This window comes from Vespa mandarinia, unplaced genomic scaffold (genome assembly GCF_050613455.1).
Source record: "Vespa mandarinia isolate Hongniang unplaced genomic scaffold, ASM5061345v1 scaffold_41, whole genome shotgun sequence".
Classification (NCBI taxonomy): Eukaryota; Metazoa; Arthropoda; class Insecta; order Hymenoptera; family Vespidae; genus Vespa; species Vespa mandarinia.
The window spans coordinates 148,149-170,194 of record NW_028197175.1 but is presented as its reverse complement, the minus strand read 5'-3'; the positions used below and the strand labels follow the sequence as shown (position 1 = coordinate 170,194).

Sequence of the window (22,046 nt, the reverse complement as noted above, 5' to 3'; positions counted from 1 at the left end):
TCGCTTGAACGTATGCTCATCATTGCTAACCCGATTTAATCGAGATCCATTTTTCGATCGGATCATTACTTGTGATGAAAGATGGGATCTTTACGACAATAGGAAAAGGTGTGCTCGGTGGCTTGATAGGGATGACACTTGTGCTCATACTCCACTGCCATCACTTCATCCACATCGAAAATTTTAATCACAGTTTGGAGGAGTGCGACTGGAATAACACACTACTCATTCCTTCGAACTGGAATGTCAATTACAGCCGAAAATTATTGTCAGTACAATGAAGAAATGGATGAAAACTTGAAAAATAATGGCCCATCACCTATTAATCGGCATGGCGCAATACTTCTCCACGACAACGCTCGGCCGCATACATCGTACAAAACAATTACAAAATTAAATGAATTAAAATATGAAATTTTGCAGCTCCCACCTTATTCACCAGATCTTTCACCAACCGACTTTCATTTATTCAAACATTTAGAACTTTTTTCACGGGCTAAACAGTACGAAAATGAAGACAGTCTGAAAAATGCCATATCAGAGTTCATTGATTCTAAAGATCAGAATTTCTTCAAGACAGGCACCTGTGCATTAAAATCTCGTTGGGAAGAGTGTATTGAAGTAAATAGAGTATATTTTGATTAAATAAACAGCTTTTGGAAAAAGATATACAGTTCAATATATTCACTTAATAATCCGATATTTCATTCGCACCAACATAATATTTCGACGTTTAAAGAAAATATTATGGGAATGCCTCTCGAACCTTTGCGTCTGTCAGACTTGCTTATATTCCTATTGGTAAGGTGAAATCCATGCGAATACCATTCGAAAGAAGCGGCTATCGATCTTGGTGAAACTCTGACTAGTCGAAGAAAAGTAATAAAAGCGATTAATGAACCAATGCGACTGTCAGTCTTGAAAAATTTCGACTAGTCAGGCGAAAGGTATGCGATAGTCTCCCAAACATTTGTTGAAATATGGAAATATTTCGAATAGTAGAGTGAAAGTTAGGCGAGTGACCCTCGAATCAATGAGGTTGTCGTACTTGGAAATATTCCATCTAGTCAAGGGAAACTTTTGCTAGTGTTACGGGAACTTAATCGGCTGCTGAACTTAGAAATATCCCGCCTAATTGAAAGATAGTTATGCTAGTGCCTCTCGAAACAATGCGATTGTCGGAAATGGAAATATTCTGACTATTCGAGAAAGAGTAATTCGAGTGACTTGTGAGCCTATGCGTATGACATGCTTGGAAATATTACGATTAGTAGAGGAAAAGATATGCGTGCACCTGTCGATTCTATGCGACTGTCGGATTTGGTAATTATCCGACTTGTTGAGTGAAAATTATGCGGGTGACTCGCGACGCATTGCTACTGACGGACTTCGAAATATATTTACTATTCCAGCGAATGTCATGCGAGTGACACTCGACCCAATGCGACTGTCATACTTGGAAATAATCCGTCTAGTTAGGACAATTATATGCGAGTGCCAGTCGAAATAAAGCGTTTGTGGGACTTGGAAATATTCTGACAATTCAATTGAAAATTCTGAGAGTTCCCCCGACCCATTGCGACTGTTGGACATGGAAATATTCACACTAGTCGAGTGAAAGATATCCGAGTGACTCCCGACCCAACGCGACTGTCGGACTTGGAAATAACTCGATTAGTCATAGGAAATGCGACTGCTTTTTGAACCATTGCTGGTATCGGAATTGCAAATATTTCAACTAATCGGAGGGCAGATTTGCGAGTACATCTCAAAACAATGCGGTGATCGTACCTGAAAATATTCCGATTAGTCGAGGGAACGTTGTGCAGTTGCATCACGCAACAATGTGTCTGTCGCAATTGGACATATTCCATCTAGTCGAGGAAAAGTTTTGCGAGAACCTCACGAATCAATGTGACTATCAGTCCTGGGAACATTCATACTAAGCGGAAGAATGTTGTGTTTAGTCCTCTTGGACTTTCTTATTTGGAAATATTCCTACTAGTCGAGGGAATGTTGTTCACTTACCTTTCGAATTACTGCATCTTCTAGACTTCGCATTATGCCGAATAATCCAGGAAGAGTTGTGCGAGTGCCTATCGGACGTATGCGATAGTCGGAACTGGAGATATTAACACTAGTCGAGGAAAAATTGTACAAGAGCTTCTCTATAGGGTGCAGTCGGACCTGGAAATATTCTGTCCACTCGAGGGAATTTTGTGGGAATTCCTCTCGAACTAGTGCGTCTTTTGGATATGGAAATATTCCAACTAGTCGAGGGAAATTTATACGAGTGTTTCTCGAACCAGCACGACAGTCGAAATTGGAATTATATCGACTAGTCTAGAGGAGGATGTGCAAGTACATCTCGGACCAACGCGACTATTGCACTTAGAAATGTCCCTACTAATTTAGAGAAAATTATGAAAGGGTCTCTCGAATGCGAAAATCGGTTCTAGAAATAATACGCCTAGTCGAGGGAAAGTTATGTGATACTCCCTAGAAATAATGCGACTTTCGCCCTTGGAAATATTTCGGCCAGACGAGGGAAAGTTATGCGAGAAACTCTGGAAAAATTGCGACTGTCGGAATTGGAAACATTCCGACTACTCAAGGAAATTTTGTGCGCGTACCATTCGAATCAGTGTGTCTTTCGTATATGGATATCTTCCAAGTAGTCAAGAGAAATTTGTGCGATTGCTTCTCGAATCAATGCGGCTGTCGTACTCGGAATTTTCCAATTAGTCGAAGGAGATTTGTGGGAGTTCTCTCAAATTATTTCGACTAACAGACTTGGAGGGAAAGATATGCGAAAGCCTCTCGGAACAATACCACTGTAGTACATCTAATCATTCCGACAAGTCGAGGGAAAGTTATTCGGGTGCATAACACAAATGCATCTGTCAGACCTAGATATATTCCAACCAGCCGAGGGAATGTTATGCGTATGCGTTTCGTACCAATGCGACTGTAGGACCTAGAAATATGCCGACTAGTCGAGGGAAAATCATGTGAGGCTTGTGAATGAGATAGTCGGACTTTGAAATATTCCGACCAGAGGAGGGAAAGTTATGCGAGTGAATTGTGAAACAACGTGACTGACGGTCTTGAAAATATTCCGACTTACGAGGGAAAGTTATGAGAGTGCACCTCGTAGCAGTACGATTGTCGGACGTGGAAATATTCCGAGCTAAAGAGGGAAATATATGCGAGTGCACCGCAAACCAATGCGGCTGTTAGAACAAAAAGTAGGCTATCCAGCCTGCGAAGGGGACAACACAAGATGGAGAGAGTGAGAAACTCGCGCAGGCGAAATTCCTCCTTGTCAAAATGAAGTCGGCTATTACTAGACAGCCAAACGAGAAGATGCTATTAAGCAAGGGCTCCCAGAACATGAGGACATCATTGACAGTCTCGAGATCATGTATAAATATCGAAAAAAGGACAATAAGAATGCGAGGACCCTCGTCCGATATTCTCAGAGCCCTAGAACACACTCTATAACAGATGCTGGCGCGGTTGAGAGAGTAGCCACAAGCCCGCCGCAGTTACACCAAGAAATCCTCAAAAGACCGAGGCAAGAGGCGACGATGATAGAAGCCACCAAGTGGACAGAGGTCGTCAAAAAGAAAAGAAATAAGAAGAAACCACAGAAAAAGTAGACGAAACATCCACAGCAGGAGAAGAAGAAGTCGAGCAAATCGGAGGACAGGCAGAGAAAGAGAACGAAGTCGGACGCGATCCTCTTGAAACCTGCGCAAGGTAAATCTTACGCAGACGTGGTCCGAGGCATCCACCAGCGCATTAAGACCAGCGCCGCAGGCGTAGACGTTAGATCGGTCCGGCAGACCAGAACCGGTGGGTTCTCCTCGAACTACAGAAGACCACTGCGAATATTATGGTCTCATTCGCAGATACCCTGAGAAAAGAAGTAGGAGAAACGAGCAGCATCACGGAACTGGTCTCTAAAGCTACGCTGGAGATACGGGAATGTCATTGCTGCACGTCGTTGGTAGAAGTTGAGGAGGCCCTGAAGAGGACCCTACCAGACTACGCGCGGAGAAACGAAATAAAAATGACGAACCCCAACGCGAGAAATCAACGTCTGGTCCTAGTCCAAATAGATGAGGAAGCATCTGCGAAGCTTTTAAAGGCTGGCCGAGTGCTGGTCGGTTTCGTCAGCTGCAGAGTCAAGCGAAGGGCAGAAGTGAGGCGATGCTACCGCTCTCTCGACTATGGTCACTATAGCGCCCCGTGCAAGGGACCTGATCGCAGTAAGTTTTGCTATTTCTGCGGCGGCAAGAGGCACAAGATAAAAGACTGCAAGGTCAGCGAGCCTACTTGCTTCTTGTGTTCCGATAACATTGTTGAAACTAGGAAGCACCTGGCGGGATCCAGGGCCTGCAAAGCTTTCCAGGAGGCCCTTGCAACAGCCAACAAAAGGAAAAAAGGATGAGAGTACTACAGGGTAACCTCAATAGGAGCAGGACGGCGCTCCATCTACTGACCCAGCTCTACTCTGAGAGAAAAGCTGATATTGTCTTAATCAGCGAACAGTACCAGGACAGCGCAGGAGTAGGATGGTGCGCAGATGAATTAGGCACCTCGGCCATCTGGATCCCAGATCCCCGACAGATACATGTGTCGGATCAAGGATCCGGAAGCGGTTACGTTTGGGTAAGACATAACTTGACGACTTATGTTAGCGTATACTTCACCCCGAACTACCGGGTAGACGACTTCCAGACCAAACTGGACGATCTGGAAGACGCGCTGCGGGAAATGCAAGGAGAACTCATTGTGGCTGGAGACCTCAATGCCAAAGCTCTCGAATGGGGGGAGGCCAGGCCGGACTCCAGAGGAAGACGAATCATGGAGGTGGCGTCGAGACTGGAACAATCAGTACTCAACACAGGTTCGATGTCAATCTTCCGCAGGCCTGCCTACAGAGAGACGATCCCGGACGTCCCTCTAACCAACGAACACCTTTTAACAAGAGTCGCAGGCTGGCAGGTGATCGAGGATTAAACCGGGAGCAATCATCAGTACATCCTATTCGATGTACACGATAGGAGGCTAGCCGTGACAAGTGTAGAGCAACCCCCCGGTGGAACATTGCAAGAATGGATCGAGAGAGACTGTTTTCATTCATTGATGAAGATTGGAGATCCCTTCAAATTGCCTCCACGAGTCTATCGCCAATTGCACAAGCCAGGATGATTACTGCAGCAACTATGCAGCTCACCCTAAAGGCTTGCGCCATAGCGGTGCCCAAGAAGTGCACGAAACGGCAGAGGCGTCCTGCATACTGGTGGACGAAGGAGATCGCAGATTTTCGCAAGAAGTGCTTAAGGCTTCGCCGTTTAGCACAACGAGCGAAGAGACACGTCCTCGATGCTACTCCCTTGGCCGCAGAGTATCAAGCGGCCAAAAAAGCTTTGAATAGGACCATCAATGCCAGCCAACGACGGTCCAGGAAGGAGCTGTGCTTGGATCTTGACCAGTATCCGTGGGGTTTATGGTACCAGATCGTCACTCGCAAGCTGGGGACTAATACGCAAGGAATCCCTCAGGACACGAGAAGGTTGGAAAACATCATTCATACACTATTCCCCTCACATCCGAAGAGAAAGATTCGCACGGCTGCACCTAGCACCCCGAAGGGCCACAATTTACAGGGGAGGAACGGCTTAAGGCCGCTTCTTCCATGCGGGACAAGAAAGCTCCAGGACCAGACGGCCTTCCAGCGGAAGTAATGAAAGCCGTCGCGCAGAGTCATGCCAAGCTCTTGTTAAACATGTACAATATGTGCCTCAGGGAGGGCTTGTGCCCATAAGCAAGGGCAAGGGTCCAGCTGATGCGGCTTCATCATACAGACCTACTTGTATGCTCGATACAGCTGGCAAGCTCCTGGAGAAGCTGCCTAGGCCACGGTTGCACGCAGCCTTAAGAGCATTGGGGGATCTTGCTGCCCGCCAGTATGGATTCCGATCCGGCATCTCCACCACCCAGGCAGTCCAGGAGGTTGTCACGACAGCTAAAATGACGGAGCGGTGGAATCATCTAACTCACACTTTGTGTCTGCTGGCCACCTTAGACGTGAGAAATATCTTCAATTCCGTTAGCTGGGACTTGGCAATGGAAGCACTCGAACATAATTTCAACGTCCCGGTGTTTCTACTCCGAATACTCGGGGACTATCTGAACGAGCGCTTCCTAGAATACAGTATTGGCGATGGTTCAAGAAGCTTGGAGTTAACATCTGGGGCAGCCCAAGGCTTCATACTGGGACCGGATATCTGGAATATTTTCTACGACGGAATCCTTCGTATGGCAGTCCATGAAGGTGCTTTCTTGGTTGGGTACGCAGATAACCATGCAGTTGTCATAATCGTAAGGGACACGGAGGGGGCACAGCTGCTGCTCAACCAGGTCATGCGCAGAGTCATCTCCTGCATGGAAGACCACGGGCTATTTCTGGCAGGCCAGAAGACAGAGATCGTGCTACTTACGAAAAAGCGCAACAATACCTTGCGGAGCTACATTTTAGGAGACACGGCGGTCCAGACTAAGTCGGCTGTCAAATATCTCGGTGTATTGCTTGACAACAAGCTCAATTATGGAGAATATATACTCAGGGCAGCCGTCAAGGCGGCAAAAGTAGTAGCCTCGCTTGGCACCCTCATGGAAAACGTCAATGGGCCCCGACCGGGCAGGAGGCGACTACTGATGCGTGTCGCACAAGCAGTGATGCTGTATGGCGCGGAAGTCTGGGCCGAGGCGCTCCGAAAGGAGAAATATCGCAAGCGCATAGCTGCGGTACAGAGGAGGGGCGCTCTCCGAATCGCGTGCTCCTACTGCACAGCCTCTGAGCCCGCGGTGCTAGTGTTGGGGGAGTAATCCCGATCGATCTACTAGTCTAGGAGAGACAATTCGTCAATCAGCAAAGGTGTGTTCTGGGAAAGGAGAAGGCATCAAGGCTCGCCAGGTCTGTCAGCATCGAGACATGGCAAAGCTAATGGGAACAGGAGCCTCGGGGCAGATGGACGGTCCGACTCATCAGTCGGCTAGACAGCTGGCTAAACAGGGATGTGGGGGGGTCGATTTCTACCGCACTCAATTTTTGGCAGGACATGGTCTGTTCTGCTCCTACCTCGCAAATATGAGGAAGATTGCAAACGGCAACTGCCCTTATTGCGACTCGACCGTCGACGACGACCACCACACATTCTTCAAATGTGCTCGGTGGAGCGTCGAACGTCTTGCCATGGAGCAAGATCTCGAAAAAACCCCGCCAGACAACACTGTCGAGAAAATTCTCCCAGATCAGGAGTAGTGGAACAATGTGACTCGGTATGTCAGGGCCTTCTTGCGCAGAAAAATGGTGGAGTTGGGCGGCACATAGACCTGCCCACTATGTTACTCCTGGTTCCAGCCACGAAGGGCCGAGGAGGGAGTCCAGTTAAGGGACATGAAGCAGTGGCGCCATTCTGAAGTAATGCCACATGGCGGTCCCGGGATGGTTTGACTATGCCACTAGGATGGACATGTGTTTAGTCGGTAGTGCCTATTCCAAAGGTGAGCCACACACTCCAGGGACGTCAATAGGGGATCCAAATAGTGAAGGTCTCCTCTGGCGGGCGGGTTTCCTGGGTTAGTGCGTAAAGATTGGCATTCTCAGACCATAAAAAAAAATTATAATTACTATTATTTATAATATTACTATTACTATTATTATTACTATAATTATTACCATTATTACAACTGTTATTATTACTATTATTATTACTATTATTATTACTAATATTACAACAATTATTAGTACTAGTATTATAACTATTATTATTACTATTATTCTTACTATTATTATTACTATTATTATTAAAATCGTTATTACTAATATAACCACTATTACTATTACTATTATTATCACTGCTATTACAACAATTATTATTACTATTATTACTACTATTGTTATTACAATTATTATTGCAATTACTCTTACCATTATTATTACTATTATTATCACTTCTATTATTATTACTATTATAATTATTAATATTATAATTACTATTATTATTGTTATTATTATTACTATTATTATTACTATTAATATTACTATTAATATTGCTATCTTTATTGCTATTATTATGGCAAATATTATTACTATGATTATTACTATTGTTATTAGAATTATTATTACTATTACTCTTACTATTATTATTACTATTATTAACATTTCTATTATTTTTGTAATAATTATTATTATAATTACTATAAATACTGCTATTATTATTAATCTTATTATTACTATTATTGTTACAATTACTATTGCAAACATTATTACTATATTTACTACTATTGTTATTACAATGTTTATTACTATCACTCTTACTATTTTTATTACTATTATCACTTCTATTATTATTATTATTATTATTATAATTACTATTATTAATGCCATTATTATTACTATTATTATTACTATTATTATTTCAATTATTAATACTATTATTATACTATTATTATTACTATTATTATTTCTAGTACTGTCATTATTATTATAACTATTATTATCCGTACTATTAATCGTATTATTATTAATTTTACTACTAATATCATAGTTATTATTATTATTATTACTATTATTATCACTATTATTATTACTATTATTATTACTATTATTATCAATAATATTATTACGATTATTATTACTATTATTTTAACTACTATTATTACTGTTATTATTACTATTAATATTACTATTATTAGTACTATTATTACTACTAGTACCATTACTATTATTAGTACTATTATTATTGATATTATGTTTACTATTACCATTACTATTATTATTACCATTGTTATTACATTTGCTATTACTATTGTTATTACAATTATTATTGCTATTACTCTTACTATTATTATTACTATTATTATTACTATTATTATTGCAAATATTATTACTATTATAATTAATATTGTTATTACATTTATTACTACTATTACACATACTATTATTAATATTATTATTATTATTACTACACTTTTTATTATTATTATTATTATAATAATTATTATTATTTCTATTATTATTAATATTATTATTACAATTATTATTACAAAATGTATTACTATTATTATTACTATTGTTATTACAATTATTATTACTTTTACTATTAATATTTTTATTACTATTATCAATTCAATTATTATTATTATAATTAAACTTATTAATGCCATTATTATTACTATTATTATTACTATTATTATTACCATTATTGTCACTATTATTATTACATATATTATTTCTATTATTATTAGTATTATTATTACTATTATTATTTTATTAATATTACTATTATTATTATATAATTGTTACTATTATTAATTCTATTATTATTACAATTATTATTGCCATTATTATTATTATTACTATTACATTTATTATTACTGATATTAATACTGATATCATTACTATTATTATTACTATTACTGTTACTATTATTATTATTATTATAATTACTATTATTATTACTATTAATATTGCTATTACTCTTACAATTAGTATTACTATTATTATCACTTCTATTATTATTATTATTATTATAATTACTATTATTACTGTTATTATTTCTACTATTAATACTATAATAATTACTTTCATTATTATATTATTATTACTATTATTAATATATTATTGTTACTATAATTATTACTTTTATTATCACTATTATTATTACAACGACTATTAATATAGTTAATACTATTATTATAACTATTACTATTTCTATTATTATTAATACTATTATTTCTATTGTTATTATAATTATCATTACTATTATTATTACTATTACTATTACTATTATTATTATTATTATTACTATTATTTTTACTATTTTTATTTCTATTACTATTACAATTATTGTCAATAATTTTATTGCTATTATTATTGCAAATATTATTACTACTACTACTACTATTGTTATTACAATTATTAACACTACTATTATTACTGATATTTATATTATTATAATTACTATTACTCTTTCTATTATTATTACTATTATTATTTAATTATTATCTCATTATTATTACTATTATTATTATTATTATTATTACTATTATAATTATATTATTATCACCATTATTATTATTGTTATTATTACTATTATCATTTGATTTATTAAAACTACTATCGTCACTATTATTAATCCTCTTCTTATTACTATAATTAGTACTATTCTTATTACTATTATTATTTCTATTATTATTACTATTATTATTTCTATTACTATTACTATTATTTAAATTGTTACTACTGTTTTCATTACTATAATTATTTCTATTATTATTTCAAGTATTATCCCTATTATTATAACTATAATTATCCGTACTATTAATCGTATTATTATTACTTTTCTTATGACTATTATAGTTACTATAATTATTACTAATATTACTTCTGTTATTATAATATTATTATAACTATTATTATTACTATTATTATTACCATTATCATTACTATTATTTTTACTATTATTATTAATATCTTTATTACTATTAATATTACTATTATTATTTCTATTATTATTACTATTAATATTATAACTATTATTATTGCTATTGTTATTACAATTATTATTACTATTCTCATTACTTTTATTATTACTATTACTATTACTATTATTATTACTATTACTATTACTATTATTTTTACTATTATTATTTCTATTACTATTACTATTATTATTGATAATTTTGTTGCTATTATTACTGCAAATATTATTACTATTATCATTACTATTGTTATTACAATTATCAACACTACTATTATTACTAATATTTATATTATTATAATTACTATTACTCATGCTATTATTATTATTATTATTATTTAATTATTATCACATTATCATTACTATTATTATTACTATTATTTATTACTATTATAATTATATTATTATTACCATTATTATTACTATTATTATTATTATTATTATTTGATTTATTAATACTACTGTCGTCACTATTATTAATCCTCTTCTTATTACTATAATTAATACTATTCTTATTACAATTATTATTTCTATTATTATTACTATTATTATCAACGTTATAATTACTAATATTATTACTATTATTACTAATTACTAATATTACTACTATTATAATACTAATTTCTAATATTATTTCTATTATAATTACTAATATTATTATTATTATTATTATTATTACTATTATTACTGCTATTATTATTTTAATTGTTATCACTGTTTTTATTACTATTATTATTACTATTATTATTACTATTACTATTGCTATCATTATTACGATTAATATTACTATTATTATTACTATTAATCATGCCGTTACTATTACAATTATTTTCACTATCATTATCACTGCTATTATTACTATTCCTATCACTACAATTAATACTATTATTATTACAATTATTGTTTCAATTATTACAACTATTATATCACCATTATAATTACTATTATTATCACTTATTTTTACTATTATTATTACTATTATCTTAAGTATATTTATTACTTGTATTATTATTATAACTATTGAAATTATTATTACAATTATTATTACAATTATTTTTACTATTATTATTACTGTTATAATAACAATTATTTTTACTATTATTATTACTATTATTATTACTGTTACTATAACAAATTTTTTAATATTATTCTCACTATTATTATTACTATTACTATGATTACTATAATTACTTTCATTATCATTATTAATAATACTATTATTCTTACTATTATTATTACTAATACTATTACTATTATTAGAACTATTTTTATTGATATTAGCATCACTATTATTATTGCTATAACTATCAGTACTGTTAATATTATCATTATTACTATTAATAATACTATTATAATTACTATTATTAATACTATTATTGTTACAATTACTACTAAAATTATTATTACAATTAGTATTGCAATTATTTTTACAATTATTATTACGATTGAAAATACCATTATAATTACTATAATTATTATTATTATTATTACTATTATTAATACTATTATTATTACTACTACAATTACTATTATTATTACGATTACTATTACTATTATTATTTCTTTTAATCATAACGTTATTATTACAATTATTTTTACTATTATATTCACTATTATTATTACTATTTTTATCACTATCATTATTTCTATTATTATTATTTTAATTACTATTACAATTATTATTACTATTATATCACTATTATAATTACTAATATTATCACTAATATTATCACTATTAATATTACTATTATTATTAATATTATTAATGCTATTATTATTACTATTATTATTAATATTAATATTACTATTACTATCACAATTATTTTTACTATTATTATCTGTACTATTATTACTATTATTATTACTACTATTATTACGTATATTATTTCGATTATTATTACTATTATTATTAATATTATTATTACTATTACTGTTGCTATTATTATTACGATTAATATTACTATTAATATTACTATTATTCATACTGTTATTATTACAATTATTTTTAATATTATTATCACGAATATTATTACTATTATTATTGCTATTATTATTAATATTATTATTACTAATATTCTTACAATTATTATTATTAAAGTTATTCCTACTACTACTAAAATTATTATTAAAATTATTATTACAATTATCAATACTATCATTATTACAATTTTTATTACGATCAATATCACTAATATTGCAACTAATATTATTACTATTATATCACTATTATAATTAATATTATTAATACTAATACTATTACAAGTATAACACTATTATTATTCGTATTATTCTTACTATTATTATTACCATTGTAATTAATATTATTATATCTATTATTATTATTTCTAATATTAATACACTTATTATAACTGCTATTATTACTATAATTATTACAATTATTATTACTATCCTTATCACTATTTTTATTTCGACTATTATTACTATTATTATTACTATTATTATTACTATATACTATTACGATTATTATCACTGATATTATTACTACAATAACACTATTATTATTACTATTATTATTACTATTATCATTACTATTACATTTATAGTTATTTGTAATACTATTATCACTACTATTATTACTATTATTATCACTATTATATGTACAATTGTTATCACTATTATTATTACTATAATTATCACAACTTTTTTACGATTGTTATTACTATTATTATTGCTCTTATAATTACTATTACTATTAAAATTATTATTTCTATTCTATTACAATTATTATTACTATTATTATTACTATTATTATAACGATTATTATTCCTATTATTAACACTATTACTATTATTATTACTATTACTATCACTAATATTATCACTACTATAACACTTTTATTATTACTATTATTATTTATGTTATTATTACTATTATTATTTATATTATTATTGCTATTATTATTACTGCTATTATTACTATTATAGTCACAATTATTTTTAATTTTATCATCAATACTATTATTACTATTATTAATATTATTATTATTTCTATTATTATTACAGTTATTATCACTACAATTATTACTATTATTATCACTGTCATTATTATTATTATTACTATTATCAATACTATTATAATTACTATTATTATTCGTATTATTATTACAATTATTATTAAAATTATTTTTACTATTATTTTTACGAATATTAATACGATTATTATTGCTATAATTATTACTATTTTTACTAAAATTAATATTACTATTGCTATTGCTATTATTATTACGATTACTATTACTATTACTATTACTATTACTCATACTATTATTAATACAATTACATTTATTATTATTATCACTATTACTTTTACCATTCTTATCTCTACTATTATCACTATTATTATTACAATTATTATTACAATTATTACTACTATTATATCACTATTATAATTACTACTATTATCACATCTACTAGTTCTATTATTATTACTATTATTATTACCATTATCATTACTATTACTTTTATAGTTATTTTTAATATTATAATCACTACTATTATTAATATTATTATTATTATTATTATTACTATTATTATTACTAATATTATTTCTACTATTATGACAAATATTATTACTACTATTACTACTATTATTATTATTATTATTATTAGCACTATTATTATTACTACTATTATCACTACTATTACTACTATTATTAATATTATTATTACTATTATTATTACAATTTATAATTACGATTATTGTGACTATTATTATTACAATTATATATATGATTATTATTACTACAATTATTACTATTATTTTCGCAAATATTATTACTACTATTATTACTATTATTATTATTATTATTATTAATATTATCATTAATATTATTATTACAGTTATTATTACTATTGTTATTACTATTATTATAACAATTATTATTACAATTATTCTTACTATTAACATTTCTATTATTATTATTATTATCTTTATTATTATTTCTATTATCATTACTATGATTATTACTTTTATTATTACTGTTATTATTACACTTATTATTACTCTTATTATTACTGTCTTATTATTACTGTTATCTTATTATTACTCTTATTATTTCTTTTATTACTATAATTATTATTTCTATTAATATTACTTTTAATATTACTATTATTATTACAATTATTATTTCTATTATTATCACAAATATTTTTACTATTATAATTACTTTTATATTGCTATTATTATTATTATTACTATTCAAATTAGTATTACGATTACTATTCCTATTATAATTACTATTATTATTACCATTATTATTAAGTTTATTATTATTAGTATTATGACTATTATTAGTATTAATATTACTATTATTATTTCTATTATTATTACTATTAATATCAATGTTATTATTAATATTATTATTAATATTATAATTACTATTACTATTACTATTACTATTACTATTATTTTTACTATTATTATTATTATTACAATCATAATTATTATTACTATTATTATAGCTATTATTATTACTATGTTTATTACTATTATTATTACAATTATTATTACTGTTAATATTACTGTTATTATTATTATTATCACAATTATTATTATTATTTTTATCACTACTATAATTAATTTTATTATCACTATTATTATTACAATTATTATTCCTATTATTATTACAATTAATAGGACGATCATTATTACTATTTTTATTACTATTATAATTAATATTATCATTACCATTATTATTACTATTTTGATTATTATTATTATTATTATTACTTTTATTATTACGATTACTTTTACTACTATAATTACTATTATTAATACCATTATTACAATTATTATTATGATTATTATTACCACTATTATTACTATTATTATCACTATTATTATTACTATTATAATTAATATCATCATTACTATTATTATTATTATTATAATTATTATTATTATTTCTATTATTATTACAATTATTGTTACTATTGGTATCACTATTATAATTATTATTATTATCACTACTATTATTACAATTATTATTACTACTATTATCCCTATTGTTATTAATATTAATATCACTAAAATCACATCTATTATTATTACTATTATCATTATGACTACTATTACAATTATAATTTCTACTATTATTACTATTATTAATTCTATTATTATTACTATTTATATTACCATTATTATTACTATTTTTATTACTATTATTAATACAATTATTATTACTATTATTATTATTATTATTATGATTACAATTATTATCAATAGTATTAATATTGTTATTGTTACTATTAATATTACTATTATTATTACTATTAATATTTCCATTATTATTGCAATTATTTTACTATTATTACTATTACTATCACTACTAATTTTATTATTGTTATTATTACAATCATTATAACTATTATTAATACTATTATTGATACTATTATTATCACTATTATTATTACTGTTATTATTATTATTATAACTATTATCATAACAATTATTATTACTATCATTATTTCTATTACAATTAAATTTAACATTACAATTATTATTAGTATTATTATCACTATTAGTATTATTTTATTATTACTACTATTATTACAATTATTATTACTATTATTATTACTATTATCATCACTACAATTATTACTATTATTATTACTATTATCATCACTACAATTATTACTATTATTATTACTATTATCATCACAATAATTATTACTATTATTATTACTATTATGGTTATTATTATTATTACTATTATTATTACAATTATTATTACTATTATGACTACTGTTACAATAACTATTATTATTACTGTTATTATTACTATAATTATTGTTATTATTATTATTATTTTTAATATTATTATTGTTACTATTATTGTTACTATTGTCATTACAATTATTATTACTGTTATTATTGCTGTTATTATTACTATTAATATTATTATTATTATTAATATCATTATTACAATTATAAAACTATTATTACTAATAATATCACTAATATTATTACTATTATTATTACTATTATTATTACTATTATTATTACCATTATAATTACTATTACTATTATTATTATTATTATTATTATTATTTCTATTACTATTAATATTATTTTCTCTATAATTATTATTATAATATTTACTATTAATATTTCTATTATTATTACGATTATTATCATAATTATTATTACTAATATTATTACTATTATTATTACTATTATTATTACAATTATTGTTATTATTGTTATTCTTATTATTATTATTATTAATACTTTTTTTTACATTTATTACTACTACTGCTATTATAATTTTTATTACTATTATTATTACTTCTATTATTTATATTTTTATTATTATTATTACAATTATTATTACTATTATTATTACAATTATTAATACTATTGTTATTACTATTATTATTTCTAATATTAATACTAACATTATTACTATTATTATAACAATTTTTATTACTATTATTATTGCTATTATTATTACCTTTATTATTACAGTTATTATTATTATTATTATTTCTCTTATTAGTAGATTTATTTAAACATTAAAAGACGGAAACTCGCGCGGGTCTTAAAATAAATTTCGATAATTTTCAAATTTTAATCTCGCGATAGTTGACCTTGTGTAATATAAGCATAAACGCGCTCATTCTTAATTTTGATAATTACCGAGTTAGTTTACTTTTACCCTCCGACGCGAACACATCGAAAATTTTTTTTCGAACGGAAGTAGTTATAAATTATTATTTTCGATAAACTTTCAATTATTTAAACAGTCTTTAGTGTACGCGGGATAGATTAAAGTAATATTTAAACAATAGTAGATTTATTTATACATTACGTGACGGAAACGCGAACGGGACTTAAATTAAAATTCGATTATTTTTAAATTTTAATCTCTCGATAGTTGGCCTTGTGTCATATAAACATAAACGCGCTCTTTCTTAACTTTGACGATTACCGGGTTAGTTTTCTTTTGAACTCTGACAGGTGAAGATCGAGATTCTGTGATTATATTGACCTGGACAATTACCGGATCAGTTCTAATTTGTCCTTTGGGAAGTAAACATCGAAAGTTTCTCAGGATGTCTTTGCTGCAAGTATCAATGATTATTAAAGAACATTTTTGCAATCGCTCGCGAAACAGTGATATTATCTAATGTTTTTATCGCTGATATAAGAACATCGCGAAGTAGAAGCAGTGTTTGTTCGTTCGGGTCTCGCGATTTAAACAACAAGTATATTTGTATCGATTGCGTGCAATGCAGTCGTTAGAGTCAATGTTTGTTCGCAAAGCTTTTTGCTTTTTTAACAGTCGTCCAGACTATATTTTTAAAAAGATATTAGAGTTTCGTGAAGTAAATTCAGTGACCGTTCGTTAAAAATTAACTGTCGCGTAATAGAGTCAGTGCATCACTGAAGGGATTTGTTGACCAACTTCGGTGTCGACCTACCTAATCAACAATTTCGACTTAAACCTCGGACGAGTATTTTGGAGCCATCGCAGAACTTCTTAAGTTGCAGTGCTGACATCTGTGAGGTGGTAGTCCGATGAACTATACTCTATGTTTGGATGGCATACTTGACGGTCCACCGAAGACTCTGCTTATGCTGCGCTATCTACTATTGACAACGACGGTAATGCCACCGCCAGCGCAAGCTCCGTCTATTCCCATTACTAGGAAATATGAAATATAATTAGCTTGGGAATTTGTAAGCGGTGAGCAATGGGAGATAATTACCGTCTCTACAGATCGATCATCTATTGTGTGGTTGATGAAGATGTGCTCGATTGGATTGTCGAGGCTTTGGTCGCCATTACGTGTTAGTTGCGGAAACTATATTTTACGGATGGACGGCAGACTCGACCTCTCATCGGGATCTCATTCAGCGCTACCTATTCCAGGGTACGATGGCAGCGCCACCTACAGCACATGTGACAACTACCACTACTGTTAAAGATGAGCCGCCCTCTGGGATTGGCGGATAGAGTCGATTAAGAACTACAAGGTATTGGACACCATCTCGGATGTTGGCCAGTGCTGCCTACTAGGACATGTTAGTTCCGCGAACTATATTACATGGCCGGGCGGCAGAATCGACGGCCCATCGAGGACTCATGCAGCGCCATCTACTAGAGACTACGACGGCCGAGCCACCACCAGCGCCAGCGGCACTTAATTCCACTACAGAGAAAGACGATAAACTCATCTGCAGGGCATAGGAGGCGCTTAGATCAGAAGGAAAATAAAATAAAATCAAACGACAGTCAACTGTGGGATTTATATATCCTATGCTTCAATTTTTGGAACGTGGTTGCGATCATGGCTCTATGGACGGAACTCGACAAATTCCACCTAATAATAATAATCCACCAAGGGAAGAAAAGGAGCATTTGTCTTCTACCGAAGAGTAGCGCCGTCGGTCCCCGTGATACGAGTAGTACAACCTCTCAAAAAAAACCAGGGCTCATCTGGCCCGGATGACAGCACCCTGTAAGGGCCACAAGCCAGGGTTACGGGAGGGCCACGAGGACTAGCGGGTACGCTGACGCTGCCCGAAAGGGATGTGCGGTATGATACGTAAAGCGCGGTTCTCGTGGAAAACTCCCGGTGTCAACGCGTCGCACCTACGGGAGTATCAGGAAGCCGATGAAGGAAGTAGGAGAAAGGCAAGGGCGGATGCTTCATTCCTGACCTTGTAGCCAAAAGCTCTCGCAATAATGTGGGTAGTTACGCGGGTGATCACCCCCCACTTCCGGAGACACTGCGTTCGGAGACGGTCAGGCACTCTGGAGGAAGAATTTTGAACACATGGAAATCCAAAGCACGAAAGAAAAACTAAACACACAAAACGAAAAAGACAAACAACAAAACACCCCAGAACCATCTGGAAATAACATCGTTACTCAAGGCAACAAAAACGTAGGCTCTCAGCCTGCGAAGGGGACACAACAAAATAGAGAGAGAGAGAAACTCGCGCAAGCGAAATTACTCCTTGCCAAAATGAAGCTGGCTATTACTAAACAGCCAAACGTAAACAAGGATATTAAGCAAGGGATCCCAGAACTGGAAGACATCATAGACAGTCTCGAGTTCATGTACAAATCTCGAGAAAAGGGCAATAAGGGATCGAGGATCCCTCACCCGAGTTTCACAGAGCCCTCGGGCAAATTCTACGACTGAGGCCAGCATAGTTAAGAGAGTAGCCTCAAGCCCGCCGCAGCTGAAGAATCCCTCAAAAGACCGAGGCAGGAGGCGACGACGACCGAATCCACCATGTGGACGGAGGTCGTGAAGAAGAAAAGAAATAAGGAGAAACCAAGTACGAAGGCGACGAAACACCTACATCAGGAGAAAAAGAAGCCGAGCAAATCGGAGGATAGGCCGAGAAAGAGAACTAGGCCGGACGCAATCTTCCTGAAACCTGTGGAAGGAAACGCAGACGTAGTCGGAGTCATCCACCAGCGCTTCAAGACCAGCGCCTCAGTGGTAGACATTAGATCGGTCCGGCAGACTAGAAACGGAGGGGTTCCCCTCGAACTAAAGAAGACCACTGTGGATATCAGGGCCTCATTCGCGGAAACCCTGAAAAAAGAGGTAGGAGAAACGAGCAGCATCACGGAACTGGTCCCTAGAGCTACACTGGAGATACGGGACTGTGACTGCTGCACCTCGTCGATAGAAGTCGAGGAGACCCTAAAGAGGACCCTGCCAGGCTACGCGGGGAAAATCGAAATTAAGATGACAAAACCCAACGCAAGACAACAACGCCTGGCCATCGTCAAAATAGAAGAGGAAGCAGCTGCGCAGCCTTTAAAATCCGGTCGAGTGCTGATCGGTTTCATCAGCTGCAGGGTCAGACGAAGGGCAGAAGTGAGGCGATGCTTCCGCTGTCTCGACTATGGTCACTATAGTGCCTCGTGCAAGGGACCAAATCGCAGTAAAGTTTGCTATTATTGTGGCGGCACGGGGCACAAGATCAAAGAGTGTAAGGTCAGCAAGCCTACCTGCTTTTTGTGCTCAAAGAGCGGTGTTGAAACTAGGAAGCACCTGGCGGGATCAAAGGCCTGCAATGCTTTCCAGGAGGCCCTTGCAACAGCAAAGAAGTAGAAAAAAAGAAAAAAAAAGGATGAGAGTACTTCAGGGTAACCTGAATAGGAGCAGGACGGCGCATCACCTTTTAGCTCAGCTTTGCTTTGAGAAAAAAGCTGATATTGTGCTAATCAGCGAACAGTACCAGGACAGAGCAGGAGTAGGATGGTTCGCAGACGAATTGGGCACCGCGGCCATCTGGATCCCACATCCCCGACTAATACATGTGTCGGACCAAGGATCCGGACGCGGTTACGTTTGGTTGAGACATAACTCGACGACTTATGTCAGTGTATATCTCACTCCGAACGACGGGATAGACGACTTCCAAATCAAACTGGACGATCTGGAAGACGCGCTGCAGGAAATGCAAGGGGATCTCATTGTGGCTGGAGACCTCAATGCCAAAGCTCTCGAATGGGGGGAGGCCAGGCCGGACTCCAGAGGAAGACGTATCATGGAGGTGGCGTCGAGACTGGAGCTATCAGTATTCAACACAGCTTCGACGTCAACCTTCCGCAGGCCTGGCTACAGAGAGACGATCCCGGATGTCTCTCTAGTCAACGAACATCTTATGGCAAGAGTCGCAGACTGGCAGGTGATCGAGGATTATACCGGGAGCGATCACCAGTACATCCTATTCGATGTACATGATAGGAGGCCAGCTGTGACATGTGTAAAGCGACCCCCCCGGTGGAACATTGCAAGAATGGATCGAGAGAGGCTGTCTTCGGTCATAGAGGAAGGATGGAGATCCCAACAAAGTACTTCAGCGAGTCTATCGCCACCTGCACAAACCAGGTTGATTAGCGCAGCAACCATGCAGCTCATCCAAAAGGCTTGTGCGATAGCGGTGCCAAAGAATGGCACGAAACGGCAGAGACGCCCTGTATATTGGTGGACGAACGAGATCGCAGATCTTCGTAAGAAGTGCTTAAGGCTACGTCGTTTAGCACAACGAGCGAAGAGACGCGATCACGACGCTACTCCTTTGGCCGCAGAATATCAAGCGGCCAAGAAAGCCCTGAAGAGGACCATTAAGGCCAGTCAACGACAGTGCTGGAAGGAGCTGTGCCTGGATGTCGACCAGAATCCGTGGGGATTAGGGTATGTCATCGTCACGCGCAAGCTGGGGACTAACACGCAAGGGACCCCTCAGGACGCGAGGACGTTGGATCACATCGAGTAAACTCTATTCCCCCCACAGCCGAAGAGAGAGATCAGCTTGGATGCGCCCGGAATAAGCGAGGTACCGCAATTCACGGAAGAAGAGCTACTCAGGGCCGCATCATCTATGCAGAACAAGAAAGCTCCAGGTCCAGACGGACATCCAGCAGAAATAATTACAGTCGTCGCGCAAAGTCACCCTATGCTATTGCTGAACATGTATAACACATGAAGAAAG

General features: G+C 32.8%; 1 protein-coding gene across 1 annotated transcript; it reads left to right on the top strand.

Moving 5' to 3' along the window:
- Positions 1-20,678: 20,678 nt before the first annotated feature.
- LOC146872147 (uncharacterized) lies at positions 20,679-21,830 on the top strand. Its single transcript, XM_085664337.1, has one exon. The coding sequence runs from the start codon at positions 20,679-20,681 to the stop codon at positions 21,828-21,830; it is 1,152 nt and encodes a 383-aa protein (XP_085520463.1).
- Positions 21,831-22,046: the final 216 nt, after the last annotated feature.

What these genes read in the sequence shown, in the direction of transcription:
- LOC146872147 (XM_085664337.1), top strand. Translation starts at nt 20,679, where the DNA reads ATGAGAGTACTTCAGGGTAACCTGAATAGGAGCAGGACGGCGCATCAC.